The sequence below is a fragment of the Podarcis vaucheri genome (genome assembly GCF_965113315.1).
Source record: "Podarcis vaucheri genome assembly, chromosome: 16".
Lineage (NCBI taxonomy): Eukaryota > Metazoa > Chordata > Lepidosauria > Squamata > Lacertidae > Podarcis > Podarcis vaucheri.
The window spans coordinates 16,688,166-16,713,369 of NC_138754.1; the positions used below are offsets into that span (position 1 = coordinate 16,688,166).

The 25,204-nt window shown below is 48.7% G+C and overlaps 2 protein-coding genes and 1 long non-coding RNA gene across 4 annotated transcripts in view; 1 reads left to right on the forward strand and 2 right to left on the reverse strand.

Moving 5' to 3' along the window:
* The window catches only part of ANKRD35 (ankyrin repeat domain 35), a 30,251-nt gene extending 11,656 nt beyond the window's left edge, over nt 1–18,595 (reverse strand). The window contains exons 1-8 of one of the 2 annotated variants that reach the window (XM_082204276.1): nt 17,616–18,595; nt 9,960–10,094; nt 8,712–8,800; nt 7,071–7,135; nt 3,954–4,011; nt 2,522–2,592; nt 1,961–2,067; nt 976–1,160 (exon numbers count right to left, since the gene is read on the reverse strand). In XM_082204276.1, coding sequence (XP_082060402.1) covers nt 976–1,160; nt 1,961–2,067; nt 2,522–2,592; nt 3,954–4,011; nt 7,071–7,135; nt 8,712–8,800; nt 9,960–9,982 — 598 coding nt within the window. In that variant the 5' untranslated portion in view covers nt 9,983–10,094; nt 17,616–18,595. The remainder of the gene's footprint in view (nt 1–975; nt 1,161–1,960; nt 2,068–2,521; nt 2,593–3,953; nt 4,012–7,070; nt 7,136–8,711; nt 8,801–9,959; nt 10,095–17,615) is intronic. The other variant, XM_082204275.1, reaches the window with a different exon arrangement.
* Nucleotides 4,924–7,058, reverse strand: LOC309521642. The gene is made up of 2 exons (XR_014214749.1): nt 6,362–7,058; nt 4,924–6,161 (listed from the first exon to the last, which is right to left on the reverse strand). It is a non-coding gene; the product is annotated as an uncharacterized lncRNA (long non-coding RNA).
* Nucleotides 18,596–21,929: 3,334 nt separating the features above from the next.
* LOC309521607 (relaxin-3 receptor 2-like) lies at nt 21,930–25,204 on the forward strand. Its single transcript, XM_082204307.1, has one exon. It carries the CDS (start codon nt 23,029–23,031, stop codon nt 24,367–24,369), a length of 1,341 nt encoding a protein of 446 aa, XP_082060433.1. The 5' UTR covers nt 21,930–23,028; the 3' UTR covers nt 24,370–25,204.

Below are 25,204 nucleotides of genomic sequence, written 5' to 3' on the forward strand. Positions count from 1 at the left end.
CAAGGAGATCTAGTCTCCTTCCAGGAGTGCCCGCTTTCTTGCCCAATCACTTGCCTAGGGATGACCTCCCTAGGCAAATGACTGTACCTGCTCCACTGTTCAGAAAGGGTACTCGGGGTGCAGTGCATATCAAGCATTGGGCGAATGTCTTAGTTTGCACTTAGCCATATGCCTTGGAACTCTGCTCTGAACTTCGCCACCAGCATGGTGTGGTGGTTAGAGACTAGGACTTGGGGGACCTGAGTTCAAATTCCCACTCGGCCACGAAGCTCACTGGGTGACCTCAGGCCAGTTGCTGCCTCTCAGCCTGACTTACCTGACAGGGTTGTTGTGGGAATTAAATAAGGGCTAAGGCCCGGGACAGACCAGGGTTCAAGTCCCCCCCCCAACTTGGCCATGAAGCTTGCTGGGCAACATTTGGGGTCAGTCATTGTCCCTCAGTCTAACCTACCTTGCAGGGTTGTTGTGTGGATTAAATGAGGATAGGGAGAACAATCTAAATAACTAGAACCTACACCATCTATCTTGGGATGCGGGTGGCGCTGTGGGTTAAACCACAGAGCCTAGGACTTGCCGATCAGCAGGTCGGCGGTTCGAATCCCCACGATGGGGTGAGCTCCCGTTGCTCGGTCCCTGCTCCTGCCAACCTAGCAGTTCGAAAGCATGTCAAAGTGCAAGTAGATAAATAGGTGGGAAGGTAAACGGCGTTTCTGTGCGCTGCTCTGGTTCGCCAGAAGCGGCTTAGTCATGCTGGCCACATGACCCGGAAGCTGTACACTGGCTCCCTTGGCCAATAAAGCGAGATGAGCGCCGCAACCCCAGAGTTGGTCACGACTGGACCTAATGGTCAGGGGTCCCTTTACCTTTACACCATCTATGTCTGGGCATTATAGTGATTTTGGAACCAAGTCTTTGGCAGTAACCCAGCTGAGAGTCTGAGAAGCCAGGACACTGGCCAGCCAACCGCTCCCTTACCTTTTTTCTTCCACTTCTTCAGGGCAGTCCGGACCAGCCGCCTCAGCTTGCGATTCTTGGCCTGCGTGGCATAGTAGAGGGAATCGTGGCCTGTCTTGTCAAGAAGCGTCACATTGGCCTCATTCTGCAGAAGCAGCTCAGCTGACTCGGTGCTTCCACTTTCACAAGCAAGGATGAGAGCCGTCCTGTGCAGGAGCAGTGGAGAGAAAGATAGGTAGTGTGGTGTAGTGGTTAGAGTGAAGAAGCAGGGCCTGGGAGAGACCAGGGTTCAAATCCCAACTCGGCCATGAAGCTCACTGGGTGTGACCTTGCACTCAGTCACTGCTCCTCAGGCTAACCTACCTCACAAGGTTGTTGTGAGGATAAACCGGGGGGGGGATGATGCTGCATGCCACCTTGAGCCCCTTGGAGCAAAGAAGGTGCGACAGGCATGCCGGAAATAAAAATAAATAGCCACAGGATGTATTCAAAGGAACAAAGGCAACAGCAGGAGATATTTCAGCTGGGTTGTTCAGGAGATCATAAGCAGGAGCTGAATCAGACCAGTGAGTGTGTGGAGGGGGAAAGAGTTAATACCCTACCCACTGCGCTCATGATCTTGACCCACCCCCCCATCTGCTGCAATTTGGGGGAGTGGGGGAGGGGGAGATATATAAAAGCAATGCTGTTTGGAGATATAAGGGTTAAAGTAATAGAGTTCATACCTAGAGACAAGGGATGGAACACAGGGAAGACAAGAGCAATCTATGCAGGCCATAACCCAGCCAGAATAGCTATGCAACAGGTTAGCTGCACCTGGTGGGATGATACAGCTGTTTCACTGAGTTTAAAAAAAGTGGGACTTTCTGAACTCCTGTGGATGGGAGGAATGAAGGTTGAACAGGAGATCTGCTGTTGTGCTGTTCATGACATCCAGCTAATGTCCCATAAGAAGCACAGCTAATCCCCAGGAGATGCCCTGTTGTCAAAGCCTCCAGAGACTCACTTTCCATCTTTATCAATGAGGTCAACCTTGGCCCCTCTCTGCAGCAACTGGGAGCAGATAGCAGGCTGGTTCCCCTGGGCCGCGATCATCAAAGGCGTCCGTCCATTCTGGAGGAAAAGCGTGGAGAAAAGAAAGGAGATGCTTGGAACCTTGCTTTGTGATAAGAAGGCATTTAAAATTAAGAATAGTAATAGCTATAACTATATAACTTCCAGCTGTTCAAGAGAGGGGCAACTGGTTCTGGAAGACACCCCCCCCCCAGAAACTATCAACAGCACTTGTAATTCACACTGGCCCAATAAGCTCCATAACAGATGTCAAGATTCTAGCCCTCAGTGGGTAGAAGGACTAGCAGCAACTTTCGTAGCACAGCAGGGCTGTTGTGTTGCAGCTGGACAAGGAAAAGGGCAGGAGGGGCTTCTCTTGAGTGTCTCCCCCCCCCCCAATTCATCACACTCCTAACTATAACTCATAGTCAGCTGCACCTAGTCCAATACTACCGTGAATCCATCGCCCCAAGATTTTATTTTGATACACCCAGTAGAGCCTGTTCAGACGTACATTATCCATGACGTCCAGGAAGGCCTCTTGATCACACAGGAGCAGCACACTGGAAGCACACCCGGAGATGGCTGTTAGCGGAGGCGATTTTAAAAAGTGGAGAAAAGCAAGGGTTAAAAGTCAGGGCTTTTTATACCATGCGCATAATAATATATACATGCAAATAACATACATATTTCGATAGCAGTTTTCTCCCTGGCCAGCTAGCACTCTCTATAATATAAACAATGCATCATACTTGTTTTTAAAATCTGAGAAACACCTATTTCTTTAGATCTGGATGGCTGCAATGCGCTTTATGTGGGGCTTCCCTCGTGCTTGACCCGGAAGCAGCGGTCAGTGCAGAATGCTGCAGCGCGGTTGCGAGATGCTGTCTGCATGCAGCATTCCTGCTCAGAGAGCTACATTGGCTGCAGATTTATTACTGAGCCAAGTTCAAGATGTTACTATTAGCATATAAGACGCTTAACAGCTTGGGGCCAGTTTACTTGCAGGATCAGCTTATCCCACTCAACCGCTTCGATCTGTGGAACTGCCGCTGCTACAGGTGCCACATAGTACCCATTCCACATTTGTAAGAAATTGGTCTTTAGTGTGGCAGCACCCACATGTTGGAACTCCCTGCCTGTTGACATCGGGCAGGCACCTTCACTGTACTCTTTTCAGTGCCCGCTGAAAATATTTTTGTTTAGGGAAGTGTATTCAGACATTGGGCTTTTCCACACTTACCTTTTGCCCTGCTCTTTCCAGGCAGAGGTCTGCGCATTAAAGCTCCGTGTCTGTGGTTTTTGCTTCGTTTTCTCCCAGAGCTAGTCCTGCTCTTTAAAGCTGAATTGGAGCAAATGGCTATTCAGATTTTCTGTGGATTGCTGCTTGCTCCGATGGAGCTTCAAAGAGCGGGTTTTCATGGGGAAAGCTCCAGAGCACAAAAAAAACCCCAATGGTGCTCAGAAACATATCTTTAAAGCACAGACTGCCTGGAAAGAGTGGGCGAAAGTGTGGGGAAGTCCACTGATGTGTTTTGATTTAGACTGAAGCAAGTGCTTCACTACATGGCAAAAGTTTAAAGAATACCTGCGTCCCAAAGAGCTGAACTAGGCTTCCTCAACCTTGGCCCTCCAGATGTTTTGAGACTACAATTCCCATCATCCCTGACCACTGGTCCTGCTAGCTAGGGATCATGGGAGTTGTAGGCCAAAAACATCTGGAGGGCCGAGGTTGAGGAAGCCTGGGCTGAACAGTCTTGCAAAAGGCCTGAGCTGCTATTTGATGCTCCAGGCAGGAGGGAGGAAGATCTCCCACGCACAGGAAGTCTCCCACGCTGAGAAGGATCCCAGGTTTCCTTTGGGGTCTGGCTTAAGGATTTGATTATTGATTCAAATGCTACTCCCCTAGGTGACCTCCACCTAATTTGAATTATTTAAGGACTCACCCGCCCAATGTAGTGGCGTTCGGTTATCCCCATCTACACAGTCTTCATTGGCTCCATGCTGCAAGAAAGAAGTTTTTTTTTAAAAAAAATGCATTTCATTGGCATTGATAACTTGCCACACCCTGAAGGCTCAGAGTAGCAGCACCCCCCGCCCCCAAACAGCAGTGTCACAAACCAATTCAGTAAAATCATAGAATTGTAGAGTTGGAAGGGATCCAAAGGGTTGTCTAGTGCTTTTAAATCCTCATGGGGAGGGAGTTCCACAGTTCAGGGGCCATCACAGAGAAGGCCCTCTCCCTGGCCAACACCACCACCCTGAGGCTCTTGGAGGGCAGAGGAACCACGAAAAGGGCCTCGTCTGCCGGCCTCAGCATCCGAGATGCAAAATGTATTTTCATAGAATATTCTGATGGTCCAGGTTGTAGGACGCAGCATCCACCTCATTGCAGGAAACAACAAGCACATCATACATGCTCTGCATGCATTGAAGCAGATTTTGATTTATGGACACATCCTAGTGCCAAAGGTTTCCACCTTCTCCCCCCACCCCCACCCCATATCTAGGAACAGCAGGAATTATGTCTGGCTTCAAGAAGAAAACGCTTAATCAGCGACTCTGTTGCTCTCCCCAAGGTGCTGTTTAGAGAGGCATCGCTGGCACAGAGACGGGTACCTGGGCCTCTATGACCCGGAGGCTCCTTGAAGGATGATAAGCAGTCAAGCAGGAATCCGTCTGCTTTCCTGATCTTCACATCAACACACCCTTTTCTCCCTTTTGCTGTAATGATTCTCAACGCAAGATTTCACACCCCACCCAGCTCTTCATTTTCCCCTTTGCCTCCGTGTTGAAACTGCCTCCCAGGTGTGCCTTGCAGAATCACAGGAAACGATTAGGCCCAGAAATTATTCCATCACTGCGAGGGCGGCTGTTTTCAAGTGGTGTTGATTATCGTTAAAGATCAGGCAGGAGTATTATAAAACAAAGAGCTTTATTTAAAACAGCGGTGACAGCTTGGGGCACACAGACAGATGACAATCAGGGGACAGAGACCACAATTCCTCAGTGGCGGATATAAAAAGTTTGCCTCTTCCTTCCATCTATTTTCCTTCCCTTTACTGCAAGGCTTGTTTGATTACAGGCCTTTTTAGGCTCAGGAATTTAATATTTAATAACAAATAAAAACAAATATATTTATCCACCCTCCTCAGAAGTTTGAGGCTATGGGGTGTTGGCTCAGGAGAGGCTTTGTGGTGGCCCCTCGGTTGTGGAACTTTCTCCTCACGGAGCTGTGCCTGGCACCTTCATGGTACAGCCTTTGGCAAATCCTGAAAACCTGGTTTTTGGCACTTGAGATGCATGTTTTCAGGACCCACCCACCCAGATTGTAGTCTGTTTTAACTGTTTCTAATTCTGAATTTTAAATTGTTGAAACCAGCCCTGGGACCCGCTAAAATGTATCATTATTATTTCAGAAAACACAATGAGAGCCTTCTGGCCTCCCATCAGCAGGGCCTGTTCTGCTATTTTTTAAGAAATCATACAACTCTTAGAAAATTTTAGGTCTTATTATTAAGGGCAGACATGGACCTGGTTTGCATGTGACCCTAAGCACAGTGCAAATGTGTGAATGTCCCAGAGAAGAAACTGTGGCTCCATTACTTCTCTGGTCTTCCTGACGTCACCCTGCTGGGAGCCATGTTTTCTGGGGCCTTACGGTTTGTCTCATAACCAAACCACAGGCCCAGATTTGGACGACATGCTCAGCCAAACCATGGCTTAAGCTCACAGGAGGAGGACTGAAGGTGGGTTGATGCAGCTGCGGCCTTCTCTCTAAGGACCCTCACACTTGTGCTTTCACACTTAATCTTGTATAGACTGAGCCACTGAAGATGAAAACAAACAAAAAAATACTGGTCCGCTCTGGATCATTTACAGCAGTGGTTCCCCAAAGTGGATGGTAGCGCCCCCTGGGCACCATGGGGTTACCTGTGAGGGGGAGGCAAGGAAGAAGTGGCAGCGGCTTCTGGAGGTGTAAATGACTCCCAGACTTTGAGAAGCAGTGTCACTGGATCAAGTTGATTCTATTTTGTTGAACTAATTAAACTAAACAGTTTTAACTGGATTTTGAGTCAACGTGCAATTAATTGCTACTGTTTTGCATTTCTTTTTGTTTTGATCTTCCTTGGTGGGTTGTAGGAACTGCTATTCTGAATAATGTGGTACCTTGGGTTACAGACGCTTCAGGTTACAGACCCTGCTAACCCAGAAATAGTACCTTGGGTTAAGAACTTTGCTTCAGGATGAGAACAGAAATCGTGCTCTGGCGGTGGGAGGCCCCGTTAGCTAAAGTGGTACCTCAGGTTAAGAACGGACCTCCAGAACGAATTAAGTTCTTAACCCGAGGTACCACTGTAATGCTTTTTATATATTCCCACTTACCTGGGAGTAAGTCCTGCTGGATTCATTGGGGCTTACTTCAAAGTTTACCTGCACAAGGTTACACTGTTCTTCATGTGCTATTTCTATACAGTTCAGCACAAGGTAACACATGGGGTTGCGGGGTGGTGGGCAAAAATCTCAGGCAGCAAAAAGAAAACACCTCAGGCCAGCCCTTTAGTCCTGCACAACTTGTCACCCCCACCAAACTGGAAGCTCCCTCTGCACGCCCCCTTTCAGACTCTCTTCTTTGCACACCCCATGTTTCAAGGCTGAACCACTGGCACAAAAAACACATTGAGGATTCAAACCTGCTTCAACATTAAATCCTTGTTACCTGATAGAAAGGAACATAGGACTATAAGAAGAGCCTGCTGGATCAGGCCAGTGGCTCATCTAGTCCACCATGTTGTTCTCACAGCGGCCTGTGGGAAGCCCACAAGCAGGATCCGAACACAAGAGCCCTCTCCCCTCCTGCAGTTTCCAGCAACTGCCATTCAGAAGCATTTATGCCCCAGAACATGGAGGCAGAGCACATCCATCCTGGCTAGTAGCCACCAATAGGCTTGAATTTGTCCAATCCTCTTTTAAAACCACCCAAGCTGGTGGCCACTGCGGGAGGGAGTTCCACAGTTTATCTACGTGCCGCGCAAAGGCGTAAACGTGGGTGTCCTATTTACCTGAAGAAGGACCTTCACGCACTGAGGCTGGCAAGCGATGGTGGACAAATGCAGGGCTGTGCTGCCTAGAAAGACAGAAGGAAAGGGAAGTCAAAATATGACAAATGGTGGCGGAAAGGGAAGAGAAGTCCTTTTCTTCCAGGGGAGGCTGGGTGTGCCGTTGTTGTGACTCTGCTGGAGCAGATACGGAAACAAAGTGGTAACTCTGCCCTTGATGCTTCAAAAGCACTTGGCGCTTACTTGTGGATTGAATCAAAGGCGGCAAAGGAGGGTGCTTGGCAACAGCCACTCTCCACTTTGCTGGGCACTCGCAGACCCACCAATAGTAATAGTAATTTATTATTTGGACTCCGCCCATGTGGCTGGGTTTCCCCAGCCACTCTGGGTGGCTTCCAACAAAGATTAAAAATACATTAAAATGTCACACATTAAAAACTTCCCTGATGTCTTCTAAATGTCAGGTAGTTGTTTATCTCTTTGACATAGGATGGGAGGGCGTTCCACAGGGCAGGAGCCACTACTGAGAAGGCCCTATGCCTGGTTCCCTGTAGCTTAGCTTCTAGCAGTGAGGGAACCGCCAGAAGGCCCTCGGCGCTGGACCTCAGCGTCAGGGCAGAACGATGGGGGGTGGAGACGCTCCTTCAGGTATACAGGACTGAGGCCGTTTAGGGATATTAAGGTCAGCACCAACACTTTGAATTGTGCTTGGAAATGTACTGGGAGCCAATGTAGGTCTTTCAGGACCGTTGTTATATGGTCTCGGCGGCTGCTCCCAGTCACCAGTCTAGCTGCCGCATTCTGGATTAGTTGTAGTTTCCGGGTCACCTTCAAAGGTAGCCCCACGTAGAGCGCATTGCAGTAGTCCAAGCGGGAGATAACTAGAGCATGCACCACTCTGGCGAGACAGTCTGCAGGCAGGTAGGGTCTCAGCCTGCGTGCCAGATGGAGCTGGTAGACAGCTGCCCTGGATACAGAATTGACCTGCGCCTCCATGGACAGCTGTGAGTCCAAAATGACTCCCAGGCTGCGCACCTGGTCCTTCAGGGGCACAGTTACCCCATTCAGGACCAGGGAGTCCTCCTGACCAAGCCAAACTCCCCTTCCCTGGCTGAGAGGCTGGACAGACAGTCTGTTTTTAAGGCCAGTGACCCAAACTTTTAGAAGACATCTTAAGGCAGCCCTGTTTAGGGAAGCTTTTAATGTTTAATAGGTTATTGTATTTTAGTGTTTTGTTGGAAGCCGCCCAGAGTGGCTGGGGAAACTCAGCCAGATGGGCGGGGTATAAATAATAAATTATGATGATGATGATGTCCAGGATCCTGTTCTCACAGTGGCCAACCACCCTCTCCAGAGTGCACAAGAGCCCTCTCCCTTCCTTGTTGCTTGCAACTAGGATTCAGAAGCTTTGCCGCTTCCGACTGCAGAGCCCAGAGCATTCCCACTGCGGCTGTTAGCCATTGAGAGCCCTGTAAAGTAACATCAAAACTGATTGAAAAACAGCATCGTTTTGGAACAACTATATCCCACTTCTTATCCAAAGACGTTCTCAAGAATATGAGATTGCGTGGGTTTTTATCTTGTGGGAGGGCAGTAAGCACACTCACTCCCCTGTTACAGAATCGCTCCCCCTATGACACCTACCATCGTCATTCTTATCATTAACATCAGCCCCATGAGAGAGCAGGATGGTGAGGCATTCCGTGAGGCCCTTGGAGGCCGCCAGGTGGAATCTGCAAGGAAGAGGAAAAAGCGGGATCTTGACAAGAAATATTTTCCGGATGTCTCGTAAACTACCCCAGTGGGTAGCTCAGGCGGAAGAGCATGAGACTCTTGATTTCAGGGTTGTGGGTTTGAGCCCCACTCTGGGCAAAAGATTCCTATATGGCAGGGGGTTGGACAAGATCATCCTCGTGATCCCTTCCAACTCTGCTGCTCTAAAGGGCAGAGCTCAAAGGACCATTTTCCGATATATGGGGTGGTTTTGTTTCTTCATGCAATCAGATCGCCGTTCAGTGCCATCGGCATATGAAAATGTCTGGCTCGTTTAAGGCTATGTAGAACATTTATTCTCAATAAGTGAGGAACTCACAGGTGGAGAATACTTTTATTTTGTATGGATATTTAATTTTTCTAAAGGGAATCTTTGTTATCAGTTAATACTTTATTATCCTTTTGGAGCTGTGGTACTTTTGCCCTTCTGGGCTGTGAAGTTTTATGGTTTAAACCTTTGGTTCTTTTTCTTGTTGTATTTTTGTTACGTTTGAACTTTTGTTCATTAATAAATCAATAAAAAAGAAAAAGCAGGATCCTGAACCAAACAGAGCCATTCTTGGTTCCCCTCTCACCCCCCCCCCATACATCATCAGCTTTAGACAGCAAAATAAATCATCACCAGCAATGCAATCTGCTAAAACTTCTCCACCTCAGGCTCCTAATCACTTCAGTTTTCACCAAGCATCAATTTAGTCTGGCTAATCATACTATGATCAGGTGTCAACACTGAAAGCAGCTGTTTCCTTGGATCCAGAGGCATGTGCTTATTAGCCCACAGAAACAAATTTGCATGTGCTAAAGATATAAGTACAGTGCAAATTCAGGACGTAAATGTTGCAGAAGGCCAGCCACCTAATTTCCCCTCCAGATAACGTCCTTCCACCCCTCCCAATTAACCTCTGTCTCCAGGGCACAGTGGTAGGGGGGAGCGCAGGGGAAGAACCACCAGGGCTATATGCCCTGTGACATCACCAGGAGCTGCCCCTAGGTCTCAAGGTTTGGGCCCTGAAATCTCAGGGTCTGGGATGCTCCTGACCTGGCAACCCTACCCAAGAGACCGCCTTGTCCTTTGCAGAGCCTGCAAACAAGGGGGATTATGGGGCATGGAAAACTTACGTACGCAGATTGCCCCAGGGCATTCAGTTTGGTGGCTTTGGCTGTCTTCTTGGAAGCGAGGACGGATACGCGTCCCACGTCGCCTTTCTCGACAGCGTCAAAAAGCTTCTGGTCATGCTTGTTCCAGCTCTCTACCTAGTTGTCATGAGATAAGGAAAGCGGCCATTTAGTGTCGGAGGCTTACCATGGGGCTGTTCTGTGCCAGAAGAGAGACCTGCTCCCCTGAAATGAGCAAGGGTGAAAGCAAGCACAGATGTTGGCCATTCTGGAGAACTGGAATCAAATCATAGAACTGTACAGACCCCAAGGATCATCTAGTCCAATCCACCGCAATGCAGGAACCACAGCTCATCAATTTATAACCCTTTACACAGTGGCGTAGCGTGGGTTGTCAGCACCCGGGGCAAGGCAAGTAATTTGCGCCCCCTAACCTGTGGATTTGCGCCCCCTAACCCGTGGATTTGCGCCCCCTAACCCTAACCCCCAGATGTTGCGCCCGGTGCGGCCGGCCCCCCCTGCACCCCCACGCTACGCCACTGCCTTTACAAATGAAAAGCCATAGCACCGCATTACTAAAATATAAATACAGTGGTACCTCGGGTTAAGAACTTAATTCGTTCCAGTGGTCCATTCTTAACCTGAAACGGTTCTTAACCTGTTCACTAAGGGGGCCTCCTGCTGCCGCTGTGCTGCTGGCACGCGATTTCCATTCTTATCCTGGGGCAAAGTTCTTAACCTGGAGCAACCACTTCCTGGTTAGCAGAGTTTGTAACCCGAAGTGTCTGTAACCCAAGGTACCACTGTAAAAAGAGAATGCATTCTGTAGTGTGGGAGCAGCTTGATTTATATAGGTTAAAAAAATTAAAGTTTTGACCATTTTCTCAGAATTCAGTCCAGGGGGCAGGAGCGTCAGAGTAGAAAGCTTTTATAAGGCAAGTACCAAGCCCAGTCCTAGGTGGGAACTGGCTGCCGCAGTCTAAACAGGTCTCAAACACCTTGGCTCCCAAACAAATCAGCTCCCAAACAACCAAAACCCGGAAGTGAGTGTTCTGGTTTTTGAATGATTTTTGGAAGCCGAACACCTGATGGGGCTTCCACAGCTTCCAATTGGCTGCTGGATGTTTCTCCATCCAATTGGAAGCCGCGCCTTGGTTTTCAAATGGTTCCGGGAGTCGAATGGACTCCCGGAACGCATTCTGTCCGAGCACCAAGGTATGACTGTATAAGCCAACATTAGTCATACTCAAGAGTAGACACATTAAAATCACTGTCGTCCTGATTTCAAGAGGGCTGCTCTAAGAATGATAGGGAATCTGACCTCTTAATCCTGACTACCAGTCAGTGGCGTAGCGTGGGTTCTCAGCACCCGGGGCAAGGCAAGTAATTTGCGCCCCCTAACCCGTGGATCTTAGCACTCGAGTCTCTTCCGCGCCCCCCCCAGATGCTGCGCCAGGTGCAGCAGGCCCCCCTGCACCCCCCACGCTACGCCACTGCTCCCACCACAAGTCTTCAGGACAGCCATCCGAAGGCTGGCGCGGGGAGAAGGTCTCTCCGCCCCACCGCCAGGCTTCGGAGCAGCCATCCGAAGGCTGGCGCGGGGAGAAGGTCTCTCCGCCCCACCGTCAGGCTTCGGAGCAGCCTTCCGAAGGCTGGCGCGGAGAGAAGGTCTCTCTGCCCCACCGCCAGGCTTCGGAGCATCCTTCCGAAGCCCGGCGGCGGGAGGAGGTCTCTCCGCCCCACCGCCAGCCTTCGGAGGAGGTCCGAGGACAGTGGGGTTCCTGCTTCCTCGAGGAGGGCCGGCCAAACGCGCCCCCCCAAATGTTGCGCCCGGTGCGGCCGGCACCCCTGGCACCCCCACGCTACGCCACTGCTACCAGTTGTATAACACCTGTTATCAACCTTCTCCTAAACAATCCTTGAAACTGTTGTTCAGTGGAGAGATAGGACCTGTGATTTCTCGACCATGTTCCCATCTCAACAGCATTACAATTCCCTGAAAATCGGGAATTATTCTTAAGCCAGTTAAACTTGAAGCAAATGTCTTAATCAAGACGTTTCCTCTGATGACAACTTGCACTTTAAGTTAATGAATGTTATCTGGGGAAATACAAAAACATTGAGGAAGAACTTTCTGAACTTGAGGAAGAACTTTCTGACGGTAAGAGCCCTTGGAAGTTGGTAGTTTCTCCTTCACTGGAGGTTTTCTTTAAGAGAGGTTGGGTGATCTGGGATTATAGCTGTGATTCCTGCATTGCAGGGATCTAGTTTGGTGACCTTTGGGGATCCCTTCCAACTCTACAATTCTATGTTTAAGGAGAATGAATGGAAATGGCTACATTAAAGGCATAAGGTATACCATGCAGTGACAGATGATGATGATTATTATTATTGTCAGGAAGAATACCCTCCAAAAATTTCTAGTAATCAGGGAAGACAGGAGATCCCTTCTGATCTAGAGGAAGATCTAGGGAGAGCCATGGGCTCCATGTTGCTTAGCAACTGCCATTCAAGCCAGTAATAAAAGAGGAAAGAGCCTCAAAGCTGGAATGCGGAATGTGGAAAATGTTATTTTTATTTCATCGCCTGGCTCCATCCCACACAGGACAGGTGGCCGACGGCCATTCTCCTTTCTCCCATGGCAGCCATTCTTTTTGCAACATCACACACTGCCTCCAAGCGGCTTGGCAAATTTCCCAGAAAATATATACTGTAGTTAATTGCCCTGGAATAAGTTGCCTTGGGAAAGCGCAGGTCTCAAACAAAAAGGGTGGCGTGAAGCTGAACAGGAGGCAACAGGGATTCAGGCAGCAGTGCAAATATAGCCTTTGTTGAGATGGATCTAGAGATCTAGACATTCACAGGCAGCCTCTAGCTCATTTCTTTCCAAGGAAAACAGGGCTCCAGTCCGGCAAAACTTAAAAGGGGTTCAATCACACACACACACACCTAAAGGTAGAAGAGAGGGAGATTCGGGATAGAGCCCCTTCCCATACTGCCAAAGATAACTGAATTGCAAAGTTGGCAGGGACCCCCAAGGGCCATCTAGTCTAACCCCCTGCAACGCAGGAATCGCAGCTAAAGAATCCCGGACAGAACGCCGTTCTCCAATGAAGGAGAATCCATATATATATAAAAGGCAAAGCCCTGCAGCTGCCCGGGCAGGAAGTCAAGCCATAGAAAAGAAATTAAGGCTTTCTTTTGGGGTTGCGGGGTGTCGTGCTTTTGGTTAAAAGGTTCACTTGTCCCTTCAGTCTCGGGATTTTTATTTTAAGCAGATCTGTTTCAGCAGCTCCGTGAAGATGGGCAAAGAATGTGCTTGGAGACAATCCGGTTCTGAATGCCGTTGCTGACGGAGCAACACGCCCAGAGTTTGCGGAGGGCAACATTTCACAAGGGCCACACACCCCGCTGTTGCTTAAGTTCTAATTACGCTGGGAAAACACAGTCCTCCTACAAGATACAGCTGGGACCTTTCACTCTCAGTTCTCTCCATTCCCAGAAAGGCAAGGGGGAAGCGTGCTTTCGTTGGACAATTATGACTATTAATAGATTTGCTTTCTCTCTCTCTCTCTTTTTTGTAAAGTTTTACTTTCATTTTATAATGAATATAAAACAGGGAGAAGAGTTATAAGAACAGGTGAAAATTAAAAGAGGAAAAACAAAAGCATACAACAGGCCCCTAGAATGATGGATTAGAATGAATAAAATAGCAAAGTAAAGAATACCAGGGCTATCTGATTTTGATCAAGTCTACTTCCAGATTTGGCAGGCTAGTGGTGAGGCTTGCCTTGAAAATGATGGCTCTGTTGCATATATAATTAAAGAATGCCAAATCATATAAAAAGTGCTTAAAGGGCTCTAGTGCTTGTTAAAAGATTTCCCTCAATTTCTAAGTCATTTTCTCCACTATAGCTTCTATGCATTTGCTTTCAACCTGCCATTTCCTCCAGGGCAGTGGTGGCCAAACTCGGCCCTCCAGAAGTTTTGGAACTACAATTCCCATCATCCCTGACCACTGGTTCTGTTAGCTAGGGATGATGGGAGTTGTAGTCCCAAAACATCTGGAGGGCCGAGTTTGGCCACCACTGCTCCAGGGGAATCAGGATAGCATGCAGAGCTCCCCCTGCTCTTGTCTTCACAACAACCCTGTGAAGCTGAGAGGAAGCAGCTAGCCCAAAGTCACCTAGTAAAGTTTTGTGGCTGAGTGGGGGTTTGAACCTAAGTCTCCCAGTACTCTAACCATTGCACCACAACTGCTCTTGGTAAGCTGTAAGGTGCCTGAGAACTTATCCCAGCTGTTCTGCATCCCCACAGAAATACCCACCTGCTGTTTAAGGTATGGGAGCCTTGCAAGAACAAAGAAAATGCATTGGCGAGCATAAGGCAGATACAGAGAAAGGCTAGGATGATGTACCTACTGGAGAAGTGAAGGTTTTAGATTGGGGTTGCTTGTCATTTCAGGCAGCTGTGGGGCAGACAGAGAATCTGCACTGGCTTAAATTCTGCCTTCTCCCCAGCTCTCTTAAAGGCACAGGAGCTAGGTCCTCTTTCGAATCAGGCCACCGCTATTCAGGGTGAAATTATAAGATATTTTCCTCTAGAGAAATGTTAGCATGCATCGACATTTCATAACTGCTCTTCCAGTTCTTAAAAAAAAAATGCACAACGGATACCGTAAATTCTAAGAACCATAAGCAGGAAATGCAATTTGGGCAACCAAAGGATTCTTGAGCATGTGTAGAGAGCTCTCCGTCGTGATCAAAAAACACAAGCAGTTGGTGCCCATTTGGGATCCAGGATAAAGATGTTCTGAGAGAAGACTTTGTAGTCTTCTTGAACCCCTCAGTCTCTGCTGTCTAAGTCATTGGACAGGTCCCTTGGTTTCAATAATAAAATTTTGGTAAGATGTGCAGATGTCAAAAAGTGAAGGAATGTGCCTTCGCAGGGCCGATGATCACCCGATTTTATTTTGTCTCCCCATGCAAAGAACAAGATCAGCCCAGAGAGCTGACGTCAGAGCAGTAGATAAGCTGCCATGACCAGGCCTGTTTGTCAGGCCTCGAAGTCACTTTGCTCAGGGCCAATTTCATGCTAAACGCAAGTCGTCCCCAGGAGTGGATACACCCCAAAGGCAGGATGGAGCAAGACTGAGCAAAGCCTCATGTCAAGAAAGGAATTCGTGCTGAGACTTCCAGTTGGTCATGCTTTGCTTTGAGCTGAGTGTGTGTGTTTCAGCCTTTCCATCGTGGCCCCATCTGAGCTGGGACTTGTTATTGATTGATTGATTGATTGATTGGTTGGTTGGTTGGTTGGTTGCATTTATAAGCTACCTTTTCTCCCTCAAAGGAGCTCAAGGTGGCTTAGCTGGTTCTGCCCCTTCTCATTTATTCCCCAAAAACAACCCTGTGAGGTGGGTTAGACTGAGAGAAAGTGTGACTGGCTCAAAGTCACTGAGCGAGCTCCATGGCCAAGTGAGGATTTGAACCCTGGTCTCTCAGGTCCTAGTCTGACGCTCTCTCTAACCACAACACCATACTGGCACAAGGACTCAGATCAAGATCCTATGGAATGAAGAACAGTGTCTCTGATCATGAGCAGAGTGCCTTTCATGTATCACCCATCTCCAGCCTGCTCCTAGGAATCTGGAGAAACGACTTGCCGTCATATATCCCCAATGTTCTGCACAGACAAGAGCAATGGTTTGCCCTGAAAGATACCTCAGGCCTCTGTGAAGTAAGGTTGCCAACTGACCAGGAAGAACTACAAAAGCAGACATGCTTGCTCTTAAAGGTACAAGCACAACTTAATCAGGATAAACCACCCAGTAAAGTTTTATTATTATTATTTGTCGCATGGAGACAGACACAATTACCTATTATTATAGTAATATCATCATCAGGCCAAGTGGCCCTTTAAGGAACAGGAACTGATTAAAACGTTGGCAACCTGAATGGAGCCTCTTTTTAAATGAACAAGAAAAGTGTGACACTGCTTTATTGGAAACAGCCACCCACATGTTGCACGTTGTTATATTATTAAATGCATGGCCTGTTTATGCAGCCAGGAGTTATTGGCTCCACAAACCAGACGCCCCTGTCCTCTGCTGATATCCCTGGAAAGAATAAAAGGAGACTGGCCAAGTAGTTTTTGAGAGAGGTTGCCACTGGTTTGTCCTGAAGGACACTGGTGCCTCAGCGGGAGAAACTGGTTTACACACGCAACTCGTGTCTAGAGCTGTGAGGTCAGGAGCATCCTAGACCCTGAATGTCAGGGCCCAGCCCAGCTCTTTTCCTTCCTCTGCACTCCCTTCCATCACTGAGCCTTGGAGATGGAGGTTAATTGGGAGAGGGGAGCTGAGGAGAGCAGACCCTCCCAGAGAGTCTGTGCTACAATTGGCAGCCGGGTCCTGCCAGGCTGCATCTTGCATGCTGCCTGCACAATCCCAGGCTCAGACAGACTTGCACCTTGATCCTTTCTCTTCCCATCTCTGCATGATTCTGTCATTATTCTAGACTTGGAAAGAGGGCAGAGGCTGGTGGCTTACCCAATCTGGACCTTCTAGATCAAACCTTTTTTGGGGGGCGTAGGGGCATCCCTTTGTTCCATAAACTCATCTCCAATGCCTACCACCCTACCCTATCAAAAGCATTATTTGCATGACCCACTATGGAAGATAACAACACAATAAAATTCAAAATAGTAGCAGTTAGTTGTGCTTTTACTCAAAACCCAATTCAAAATATTGAGTTTAATTAAGTCAGTCAATTAACCCCACAGTCTCCCACTGGTTCATCCAAAGGCTTGCATTGTCAATCGACAAACACTGCCCCACAGAAACTAGCCTCTGGGTTGGCGAAACTTACAGCTAGGGTGGCGGCAGCTTATGCCCCTGCCCTGCTGCAAAAAGAGGTCAAGAGAAGCCGCCATTTGGCATAACATTCAAATGGGTTAATTTGTATGCATAGCAATGCAGATATAGATAATGACTATATAAATATAGAGATAATTAAAAGAAATGCAATATCCCATAGTACCAGTGTGGTTTAGTGGATAGGGTGTTGGACTATGATCTGGGAGACCAAGGTTCAAATTCCTATTTGGCCATGAAGCTCACTGGGTGACCTTGGGCCAGTCACACACTCTCAGCCTAACCGACCTCACAGGGTTGTTGTGAGGATTACAAGGGGAGGAAAATAACTATGTACACCACCTTGAACTCCTTGAAGGAGAGATGGGTTATAAATGTAATAATAACTAAACAGTGGGAAAGGCTGTACTCCGTGATCTGTATGCTTGCCTACTCAGGCTGCTGTTCTCCAGGTGCTGCTAACAAGCACCACAACTACCTGCTCTTCTTTTCTAAGGTTCTTCAAGCCAGACTTGGCCTGGACAGACCTTCAAATGGAGGATTCACTGAAATGGAGGGCAAGTTGGACACAGGGCCATTTTCCTTACGTCTTGTTGCTGAACCACATGTGCATGCGGGGTGGGTGTTTGTTCTATGATAGTCTTAAAGGAAACGCACTCTGCCCATGCTCAGGAGTACTCTTTGTTTTGCCACCTGCCTATTCCACACAAACTTTTATTTCCAAAATGAGAGCCACTTGCAAGCTATCGGAAACGGAGATTAATAACCGAGCAGCGCTCGGAACTCACCGCCACTTGATTGCTGGAACAGGAGAACATCTTCTTCATTGCTGCAGCAGCTGCTCCTGCTTTCTGCTGTCTCCAAACACGAGTGAGATGAACCACATTCAAACCATCTCCGAGAAGAGGCCCATGGTCAGGAGGAGAGGAGTCCGTCTGCTCAGCCCAGGCGTCTGGCCTGGATGAGAAAAGGAGGAACCAGCAGAGACATCCATGGAGCTGGAGCCCCAGAGAAGCTCCTGGCTGGCTGTTGGAGCCCAAAGAGGTGTCTGGCGGCGTCCAGGGAGCGTTTGCAAGCAAAGCCCTGTCAGCCCGCAGGCCTCACCGCACAAAACCTTGGTGCCCACCCCCAGCACACCTGTTTCACAGTCCCAGGTCTGGACTTGCCTGAGAGAGAGACGCTCTTTGCTAATCTCGCTTGTCTCCTGACTTTAAAAGGACAGAGGTTCCCGCCCCGCCCTCTCCCTCGAAATGATGGGTGATTTTTTCTTCTTCTCACGTTCCGTCACCAAAGAGGCAAAAGCCGGAGCCCTTCAACGATAGCTTGTTTACCTGTGGGCAACTCACAAATGATAGAAGCCACCCTTCCTCCAAGGAGCTCAGCTGCGTCAATGAGTTTCCCACCCAGCTCCACTTCCGTTCGCACAACAACCCTGCAAAGGAGGCTGAGAGAATAGTGCGTGGCCTAAGGCCGCCAACGAGCCTTGCGGCTAAGCTGAAGTGTTGGAATTTGGGCTTTCTCCACCCTAGTCCAAAATCCTGGTCATTTTCACTGTGTGTTGATGTTCTCTACCTGTATTTACAGACCTATTTCCCCACTTCCACACTTCCTATCACTGTCTCAATTTTTCACTCGGTTTCTTAAAAGACAGGTGCCGGGCCTGTCAGGGAACCAGACCTTTAGATGAAAACTCAGCCTGCTAATCCCAAACATGTTCCATCTGCCCATGATCAGAGACACTATTTCTTTTGACTGGTACAATTCCTTCACATTATATTATTATTAATTAATTAATTAATTAATTAATTAAATGTGTACACCATCGTTCATCCGTAGATCTCAGGGCAGTTCACAGCGTAAAAATACAAGTTCAACATACATAATAAAACAAGAACAAAGCAAACCAATAATGCCCCCTCCCACAGAGACAAATCCTAGCAGGAATAACGATTTCTGAAGCCAAATCCTGGAAAGTAGAATCTCCAAGTTTCTTTTCCTGAGCTGAGCACCTGAATGGCCAAACCTGTTGGATTTCTGCCTGCTACATTTCTATTACAGCATAAAGGTACCCCTGCCCGAAGGCCAGTCGTGTCCGACTCTAGGGTTGTGCGCCCATCTCACTTAAGAGGCCGGGGGCCAGTGCTGTCCGGAGACACTTCCGGGTCACGTGGCCAGCGTGACAAAGCTGCTCTGGCGAGCCAGCACCAGCACAGCACACGGAAACACCGTTTACCTTCCCGCTAGAAAGCGGTACCTATTTATCTACTTGCACTTTAGGGGTGCTTTCGAACTGCTAGGTGGGCAGGAGCTGGGACCGCAGACGGGAGCTCACCCCGCCGTGGGGATTCGAACCACCGACCATGCGATCGGCAAGCCCTAGGCACTGAGGATTTACCCACAGCGCCACCCGTGTCCCATTACAGGATAGTTTCCTGTAACAGAAATATAGCAGGCAGAAATCAAACAGGTCTGGCCACTGATTTCTGTGTTTGTTACATTAGTTAGTGGCTTCTCTCTCAGAGTGACCCAAAATGACTTACAGCAAAAGAACATATAATAAAAATATAAAAGCACAGCTATGTAGATAAATGGATCAGGACTTCCTGATCCCACCCTACTAAAAGAGGCCATGAAATTAAGGGCCAAAAATCTGCTTGAATATAAAAGTCTCAGCCTGAGTCCTAAAAACAGATAAAGGCAATGCCAAGTATGCCTTCCAGGAGAGAGCATCCCACAAGTTGGGGGGAGATCACCACTGATAAGACCCTGTCCTCGTGTTGCCACCCTATGGTTCTCTCAAGGAGGGGGCACATGGAGATGATGATCATAGGATCCAGGTTGGTTCGCATGCGAAGAGGTGGTCCTTAAGATCTTGAGCCACACAAGGCTTTATAGGTCAAAACCAGCACTTCAAACTGAGCCCAGAAACAATTAGCCCGTGCAGTTGTTCCAAGGCTGATGTTATATGTTCAGACTGCCCTGCTCCAGTCAACAATCGGGCAACTGAATGCTGCTGGATTTTCTGAACCACCTTCAAAGGCAGCCACATATACAAAGCATCACAGCAGTCCAACTTAAAGCCCCCAAGCTACCGTATTTTTTGCACCATAACACTCACTTTTTTCCTCCTAAAAAGTAAGGGGAAATGTCTGTGCGTGTTATGGAGGGAATGCCTACGGGTGGCATGCCTACGGATTTTCCTCCTCTAAAAACTACGTGCGTGTTATGGTCGGGTGCGTGTTATAGAGTGAAAAATACGGTACATATGCCTGCTCCTCAGAGAGAGTGTAACACCCACCAAGAGCAGGCCATACCCTGTACGTCCGGTCTAGGGAATGACCCACTAAAAGTGCCTCTGTCTTCGCTGAATGGTCTGGGCATAGTAATCCAAAACATCTGGCAGACACCAAACTGGCTAGCCTTGGAATAGCCAATAAGCATAAAGGGGACCAGTGATGACACACACACACACCCATTGGACAAACCAGTAAGTAATGGGGTTAGTCTTCAGGTCCATTGCCTCCACAAGGGCTTGGGGGAACGCTGAGCTTTCCAGAAGTTTTTAACACAACACTTAGGGGACAACAACTCCTTACCCCAGAACAATCCAATGAGGATGGAGCACACTCAGTAGCCACAGGCAGGGGGAAGGCAAGGGAGAGGGAAGAGCGGAGTCCTCTGATTGGCTGGCTGAGACCTAGCACTCTGGCTAGGAGGAGGATATGCTGCAACATTCTGTTGCAGGTTGCAATTGTCTAAAGCAGGGGTTGTCAGCTTGGTCCCTACCGCCCACTAGGGGGTGTTTCAGGATTCTAGGTGGGCGGCAGGGGGTTCTACGGCACAAGCTGACTCCTCCTTCCATCGAGCACTGGTGGACGGTAAGGAAATTTTACCATCAAGAAAGATGCATGAGTGGGCGGTGGGTATAAAAAGGTTGACTACCCCTGGTCTAAAGCTTTGGCAAATTCTGTGCCGAGATCTCAAAAGCCAGCCAGTATGCATCTAAATATATGTGTTTATTTTGCCTTGTGGGGTGAAGCAATGAGCAATGCAGGCAGGGCCGTCTTTACCCGGGGGTGCAAGGGGTGCAGGGTACCAGGGCACCAAATTCTGGGGGATGCCTGCCGCCTGCCGGTGAAGCGCCTAAGCTCTTAACTATCTATCTGTTATGAAATAATAAATAATTTTGATCAAGCTAGAAAAACAAAATACATATATATCTAGGTATTACTGAAATGTATACCTACTGTTTCTCTAAAGGACTTTCGACTTTGTATGCTCATTTACCAAAGATGCCCCGCGCTGTGCCAGCGGTGGCGCTTGTCATTCATAATGGCGGCACTAAATGAACAAATAAAAAAAATTGGTTATTTTTCCTCCCTTCTTTTGTAAACAAGAGATAAGGCGCAAGTGTGGTGTCTGACATAAGCATAATAAAAATTAATTGAGGGCTAAACTAAATTTGGGGGCGCAGGGCGGATCTTTGCACCCCGGTGGTGCATATGCTAAAGTCTTCCCTGAAAGCAGGGCACTCTTTCTCCCCACGTAATGACAGACAACTTCATTCAGGTACCCCTTGGATGCTTCTCCTATGCATTTTTCAAGCATGCCTTGCTCGTCACCATAGGGACTAGGAACTTGGTTTTCTTTACTTCTTTTTTTTAAGCTATGGGGGCTTCTCTGGAAGTCTATCCACATGCTGCAGTTTCAGTTGTGGCATATGCACAGCCCGCCCTCCGAAACAAGCACCAAAGCACCATCTCCTCCTGGCTGGAATGCACTGGAGGCGTCTGCGGCAGATTATCTGTCAGGAGCATCACAGCCAGAGGCAATTCTTTCAGCAGAGCTAAATGTTGCAAAGAAAATGGTGAATCAGTTCCCTGCTAACACCCAACTTGGGTGGCTGGAGGAAGTGTTTATAGGACTCCAGCCCTTTGCTTATCAAATGCTCCCAAATCCACCCATCTTAGCTTTTTGCTAAGATTGTAAGGGTTCCAAGATGGTGTACATTAGTCTCCCCCTCCTCATTTAATCCCCACAACAACCCTGTGAGGTAGGTTAGGCTGAAAGGCAGTGACTGAGCTCAAGGGCACTTGAACCCTGGACTTTCCTAGGTCCTAGTCCAATACTTTAACTACAACACCACATTTGACGGTGTCTTCAGTGCAGTTCTCATCTTTTCCCTGCATGAGAGGCAATGAAAGCTTCGCCTGACACAATTCCTCCTACTCACAGCTACACAAAAGCCTTGGTAGGCAGACCCAATGACAAGTCTTTTTGTTCCATTAGAATATGCTCTTAACCACCAGAAACAACACCGGGCTTAAATTTTGATTAACGCCCACCCCCAGAAGTGGCAAGTCTAAGTCAGCTTGTTAATATCTCACATGTGTGAGGGAAACTGAGGCTACTCAGTGGTAGCCCAGAGGCCCTCTGCAGACACTCAGCTAGGCCCATTCTTCTCTCAGGCGATTTTGTTGCAAGCCCCCCCCCCCCCCCAGCATCCAAGCAGGGCTGAGGGATAATGCAGCTTTCTCCTTTCTCCTTGGGAAGCGGTCTCTCTGCAAAGCCCCTTCAATAAGAGGTTTCCCAGAATGCATTGCTTCTTGTCCAGGGTCCTGCCAGCCACGTCAGGCCTGACTCAAAGTTCCCTCTGTGTCTGCTGCTGGTTTGCATCACAAATAAAGCTTGGTGTGCCAGAGAAGATAAATAACCGAGCAAAGAGTTCAAACAACCCCACGTGAAGAGAGGCCAGGACTTTCTACTCCCCGCCCTCCTCCTCCTCCAAGAGAAACCCTGCCCCGCCCCATCTAAATGAGGGGCTGTCCACCATCACACAAGGCGTGGTTAGAACATTCTCAGCTCTGCCAATTAATCCTTTTTTCTCATTTCCCCAAGGAAGGAAGGGACAGACACCAGCCTGGACTCAGGGAGAGACAGGCATTGATGCCAGTGAAGTCCCCTGTTTCTCAAAGGGGAAGACTGAAGGATCTGGGACCTCAACCACTTGCTCTCTTCGTCTACTGAGTCCGGGAGGCTCTGGAAGAATGGACTTTGGGTTCTTCAAGGCTACTTTGCAAGCTTCCCCGCTGCGCAAACCAACCTTCGCAGCCTAGGAGGATTCGACGGCCGGCTCCTTTCTGCTCTGGCTATGCAAACAAGCCATGGCAATCAGTCAGAGTTTTCGGCAGGTTTTGACGGATGATGTTTTCTCCAGCTGTGAGAGAAGCAGCACGTGCCACGCCTGACCGGCGCAAGGGTCCCAGCCACGGCTGCAACGCAGGATTTCAGTCAATCTCAAATATGCAAGCAAGCGGACTCCGGGAGCCTGAGCAGAACAGCAGCCTCGCGGATCCCAGAATTGGGAACTGGTCGTTGACGGGAGGTTTCGACCTCGTGGGGGATGGCAGTGCCTTGACCTCATCGCCAGACATCTCGTTTGGCTTGCAAATGTTCATCGCTTTCATCTATTCGGTGGTCTGCTCAGTAGGACTCCTGGGGAATGGGCTCGTGATGTACTTGATCTGGACCCACAAGGGCAGGCCCACCCCGGTCATCAACATTTTCGTCTTTGGCTTAGCAGTGGCTGACTTCCAGCTCTCTTTGACGCTTCCCTTCTGGGCCACAGAGATCGCCTTGGACTACAAGTGGCCCTTTGGGCAGGCCATGTGCAAGGCTGTCCCCTCCCTCACCACCCTCAGCGTCCACGCCAACGTGTTCTTGCTGACCGCCATGAGTGTCACGCGTTACTGGTCCGTGGCTTCGGCCCTCAAGGACGGGTCGAGGATGACCCCCCGCGTGGCTCAATGCATCACTGTGGCTCTCTGGGTCTTGGCTCTGGTGGCCACCGTGCCTGTACCAATCTACACGAAAGTGGTGGAATACGGCGGCATGAAACTGTGCTTCTACAAGTTCCCCACCACTCGTCTCTTAGGCGTCTACCACCTCCAGAAGGTAGTGTTCACCTTCGTGGTCCCCCTGGTGGTCATCTTGACCTCTTACCTCCTCCTCCTGAAGCTCCTCAAGGCCCACCAAATCCAAGGCAGCAATCTGAACCGGCAGAACCAGGTTGCCACCACCGTCCAGTTGGTGGTCGGATGTTTCTTTGTCTGCTGGCTCCCCAAACAGGCAATCACTCTTTGGGGGGCTCTGGTCCAATTCGAAGTGGTGTCCCGGGGGGACGCCTTTTACTTCCTCCACAATTACATCTTCCCCCTGGCTACCTGCTTGGCTCACAGCAGCAGTTGCCTGAATCCTGTGCTTTACTGCTTGATGCGCCAGGAGTTCCGGGAAGCCACAAAGGAGATCTTCCAGAGGCTCTCTTCTGCGGCTTCTTCCTACCAGTACTTTTCCTCCCGCAAGACTTGGGAGGACGGCGTCTTGGTGGCTCTGCCCCATAGCCCGTCTCGGAACCCCAGCAAGATCTCTCACAGTGAAGAGAAGGAAGACTCTACCCTCTCCACCATCTTGGAGCCGAGAGCCAAGGAGCCAAACGCAGTCACCGAAGTGGAGTTGATCCCTGGGGTAGAAATGCTCATGTGACCCTCTGCAAGTTGGAGGAAACACTTGAATTACTGAAGGACCCCGGGGCAAAGATTCCTGGATGCCGAGGAAAACCGGTTCGTGATCATTTTCTGACCTGACAGAAAAGTTTTGTTATCATAGAACTAGAGGGGGCTTCTTCGAGCTGGGGGTCTCCAGAACTGACCCCCCCCCCCAAGGATCTGTGGCCAGTGCTCAGCCTTGGCACCTATGAGCTCCCTTGACCATATGCAGAGGGCGTTTCTTGCTACTATGCATCTGTGGTTAAAAGAAAGGACTTCTATGATAGTTAGGCAGGATTGAGCCCCTGCACATACCTGCTTAGAACTAATCATGAGAAATGGAGGTCAGAAAGATACCTTGAGACCCCCCCAGGGTCATCATCTATGGCCAGATTAGTTATGTCAAATTCCTGATTCTGTAGCATTTCATGCCAGAAATTGGCCAAAGAGATTCTTATGAGTTTGCAAGGGGAGGAAGTAAGCTGAATGTCAGAGATCCTTCTAACCCCTGTTAAAATATAAGCCAGGCTAGTTTTCTGTGATGAGTTGATAGCCTGGGTGATGGGCCATTTAGAGAAACAAAGGGTGTCTGTGTGAGACAGCAGCTTGGAGATTGTTAGGCCAAAGCCTGAGTTTAGAGTTGAGTTGCAGTGATGTGACCTAAAAGGAAAGCAGCAAGATGGAGTCAAAGAAATGTTTGAGTGCAATGTTTGATTTCTGTATGAAGCCAAGGCTGCGGCTATGGGAGAAACAAGACCCTTTTCGGGTCTTGTGATCCCCTCCATCTAGGCTCAGGCTGTATATGTGTAAATAAACCATATATTCTAAAGACA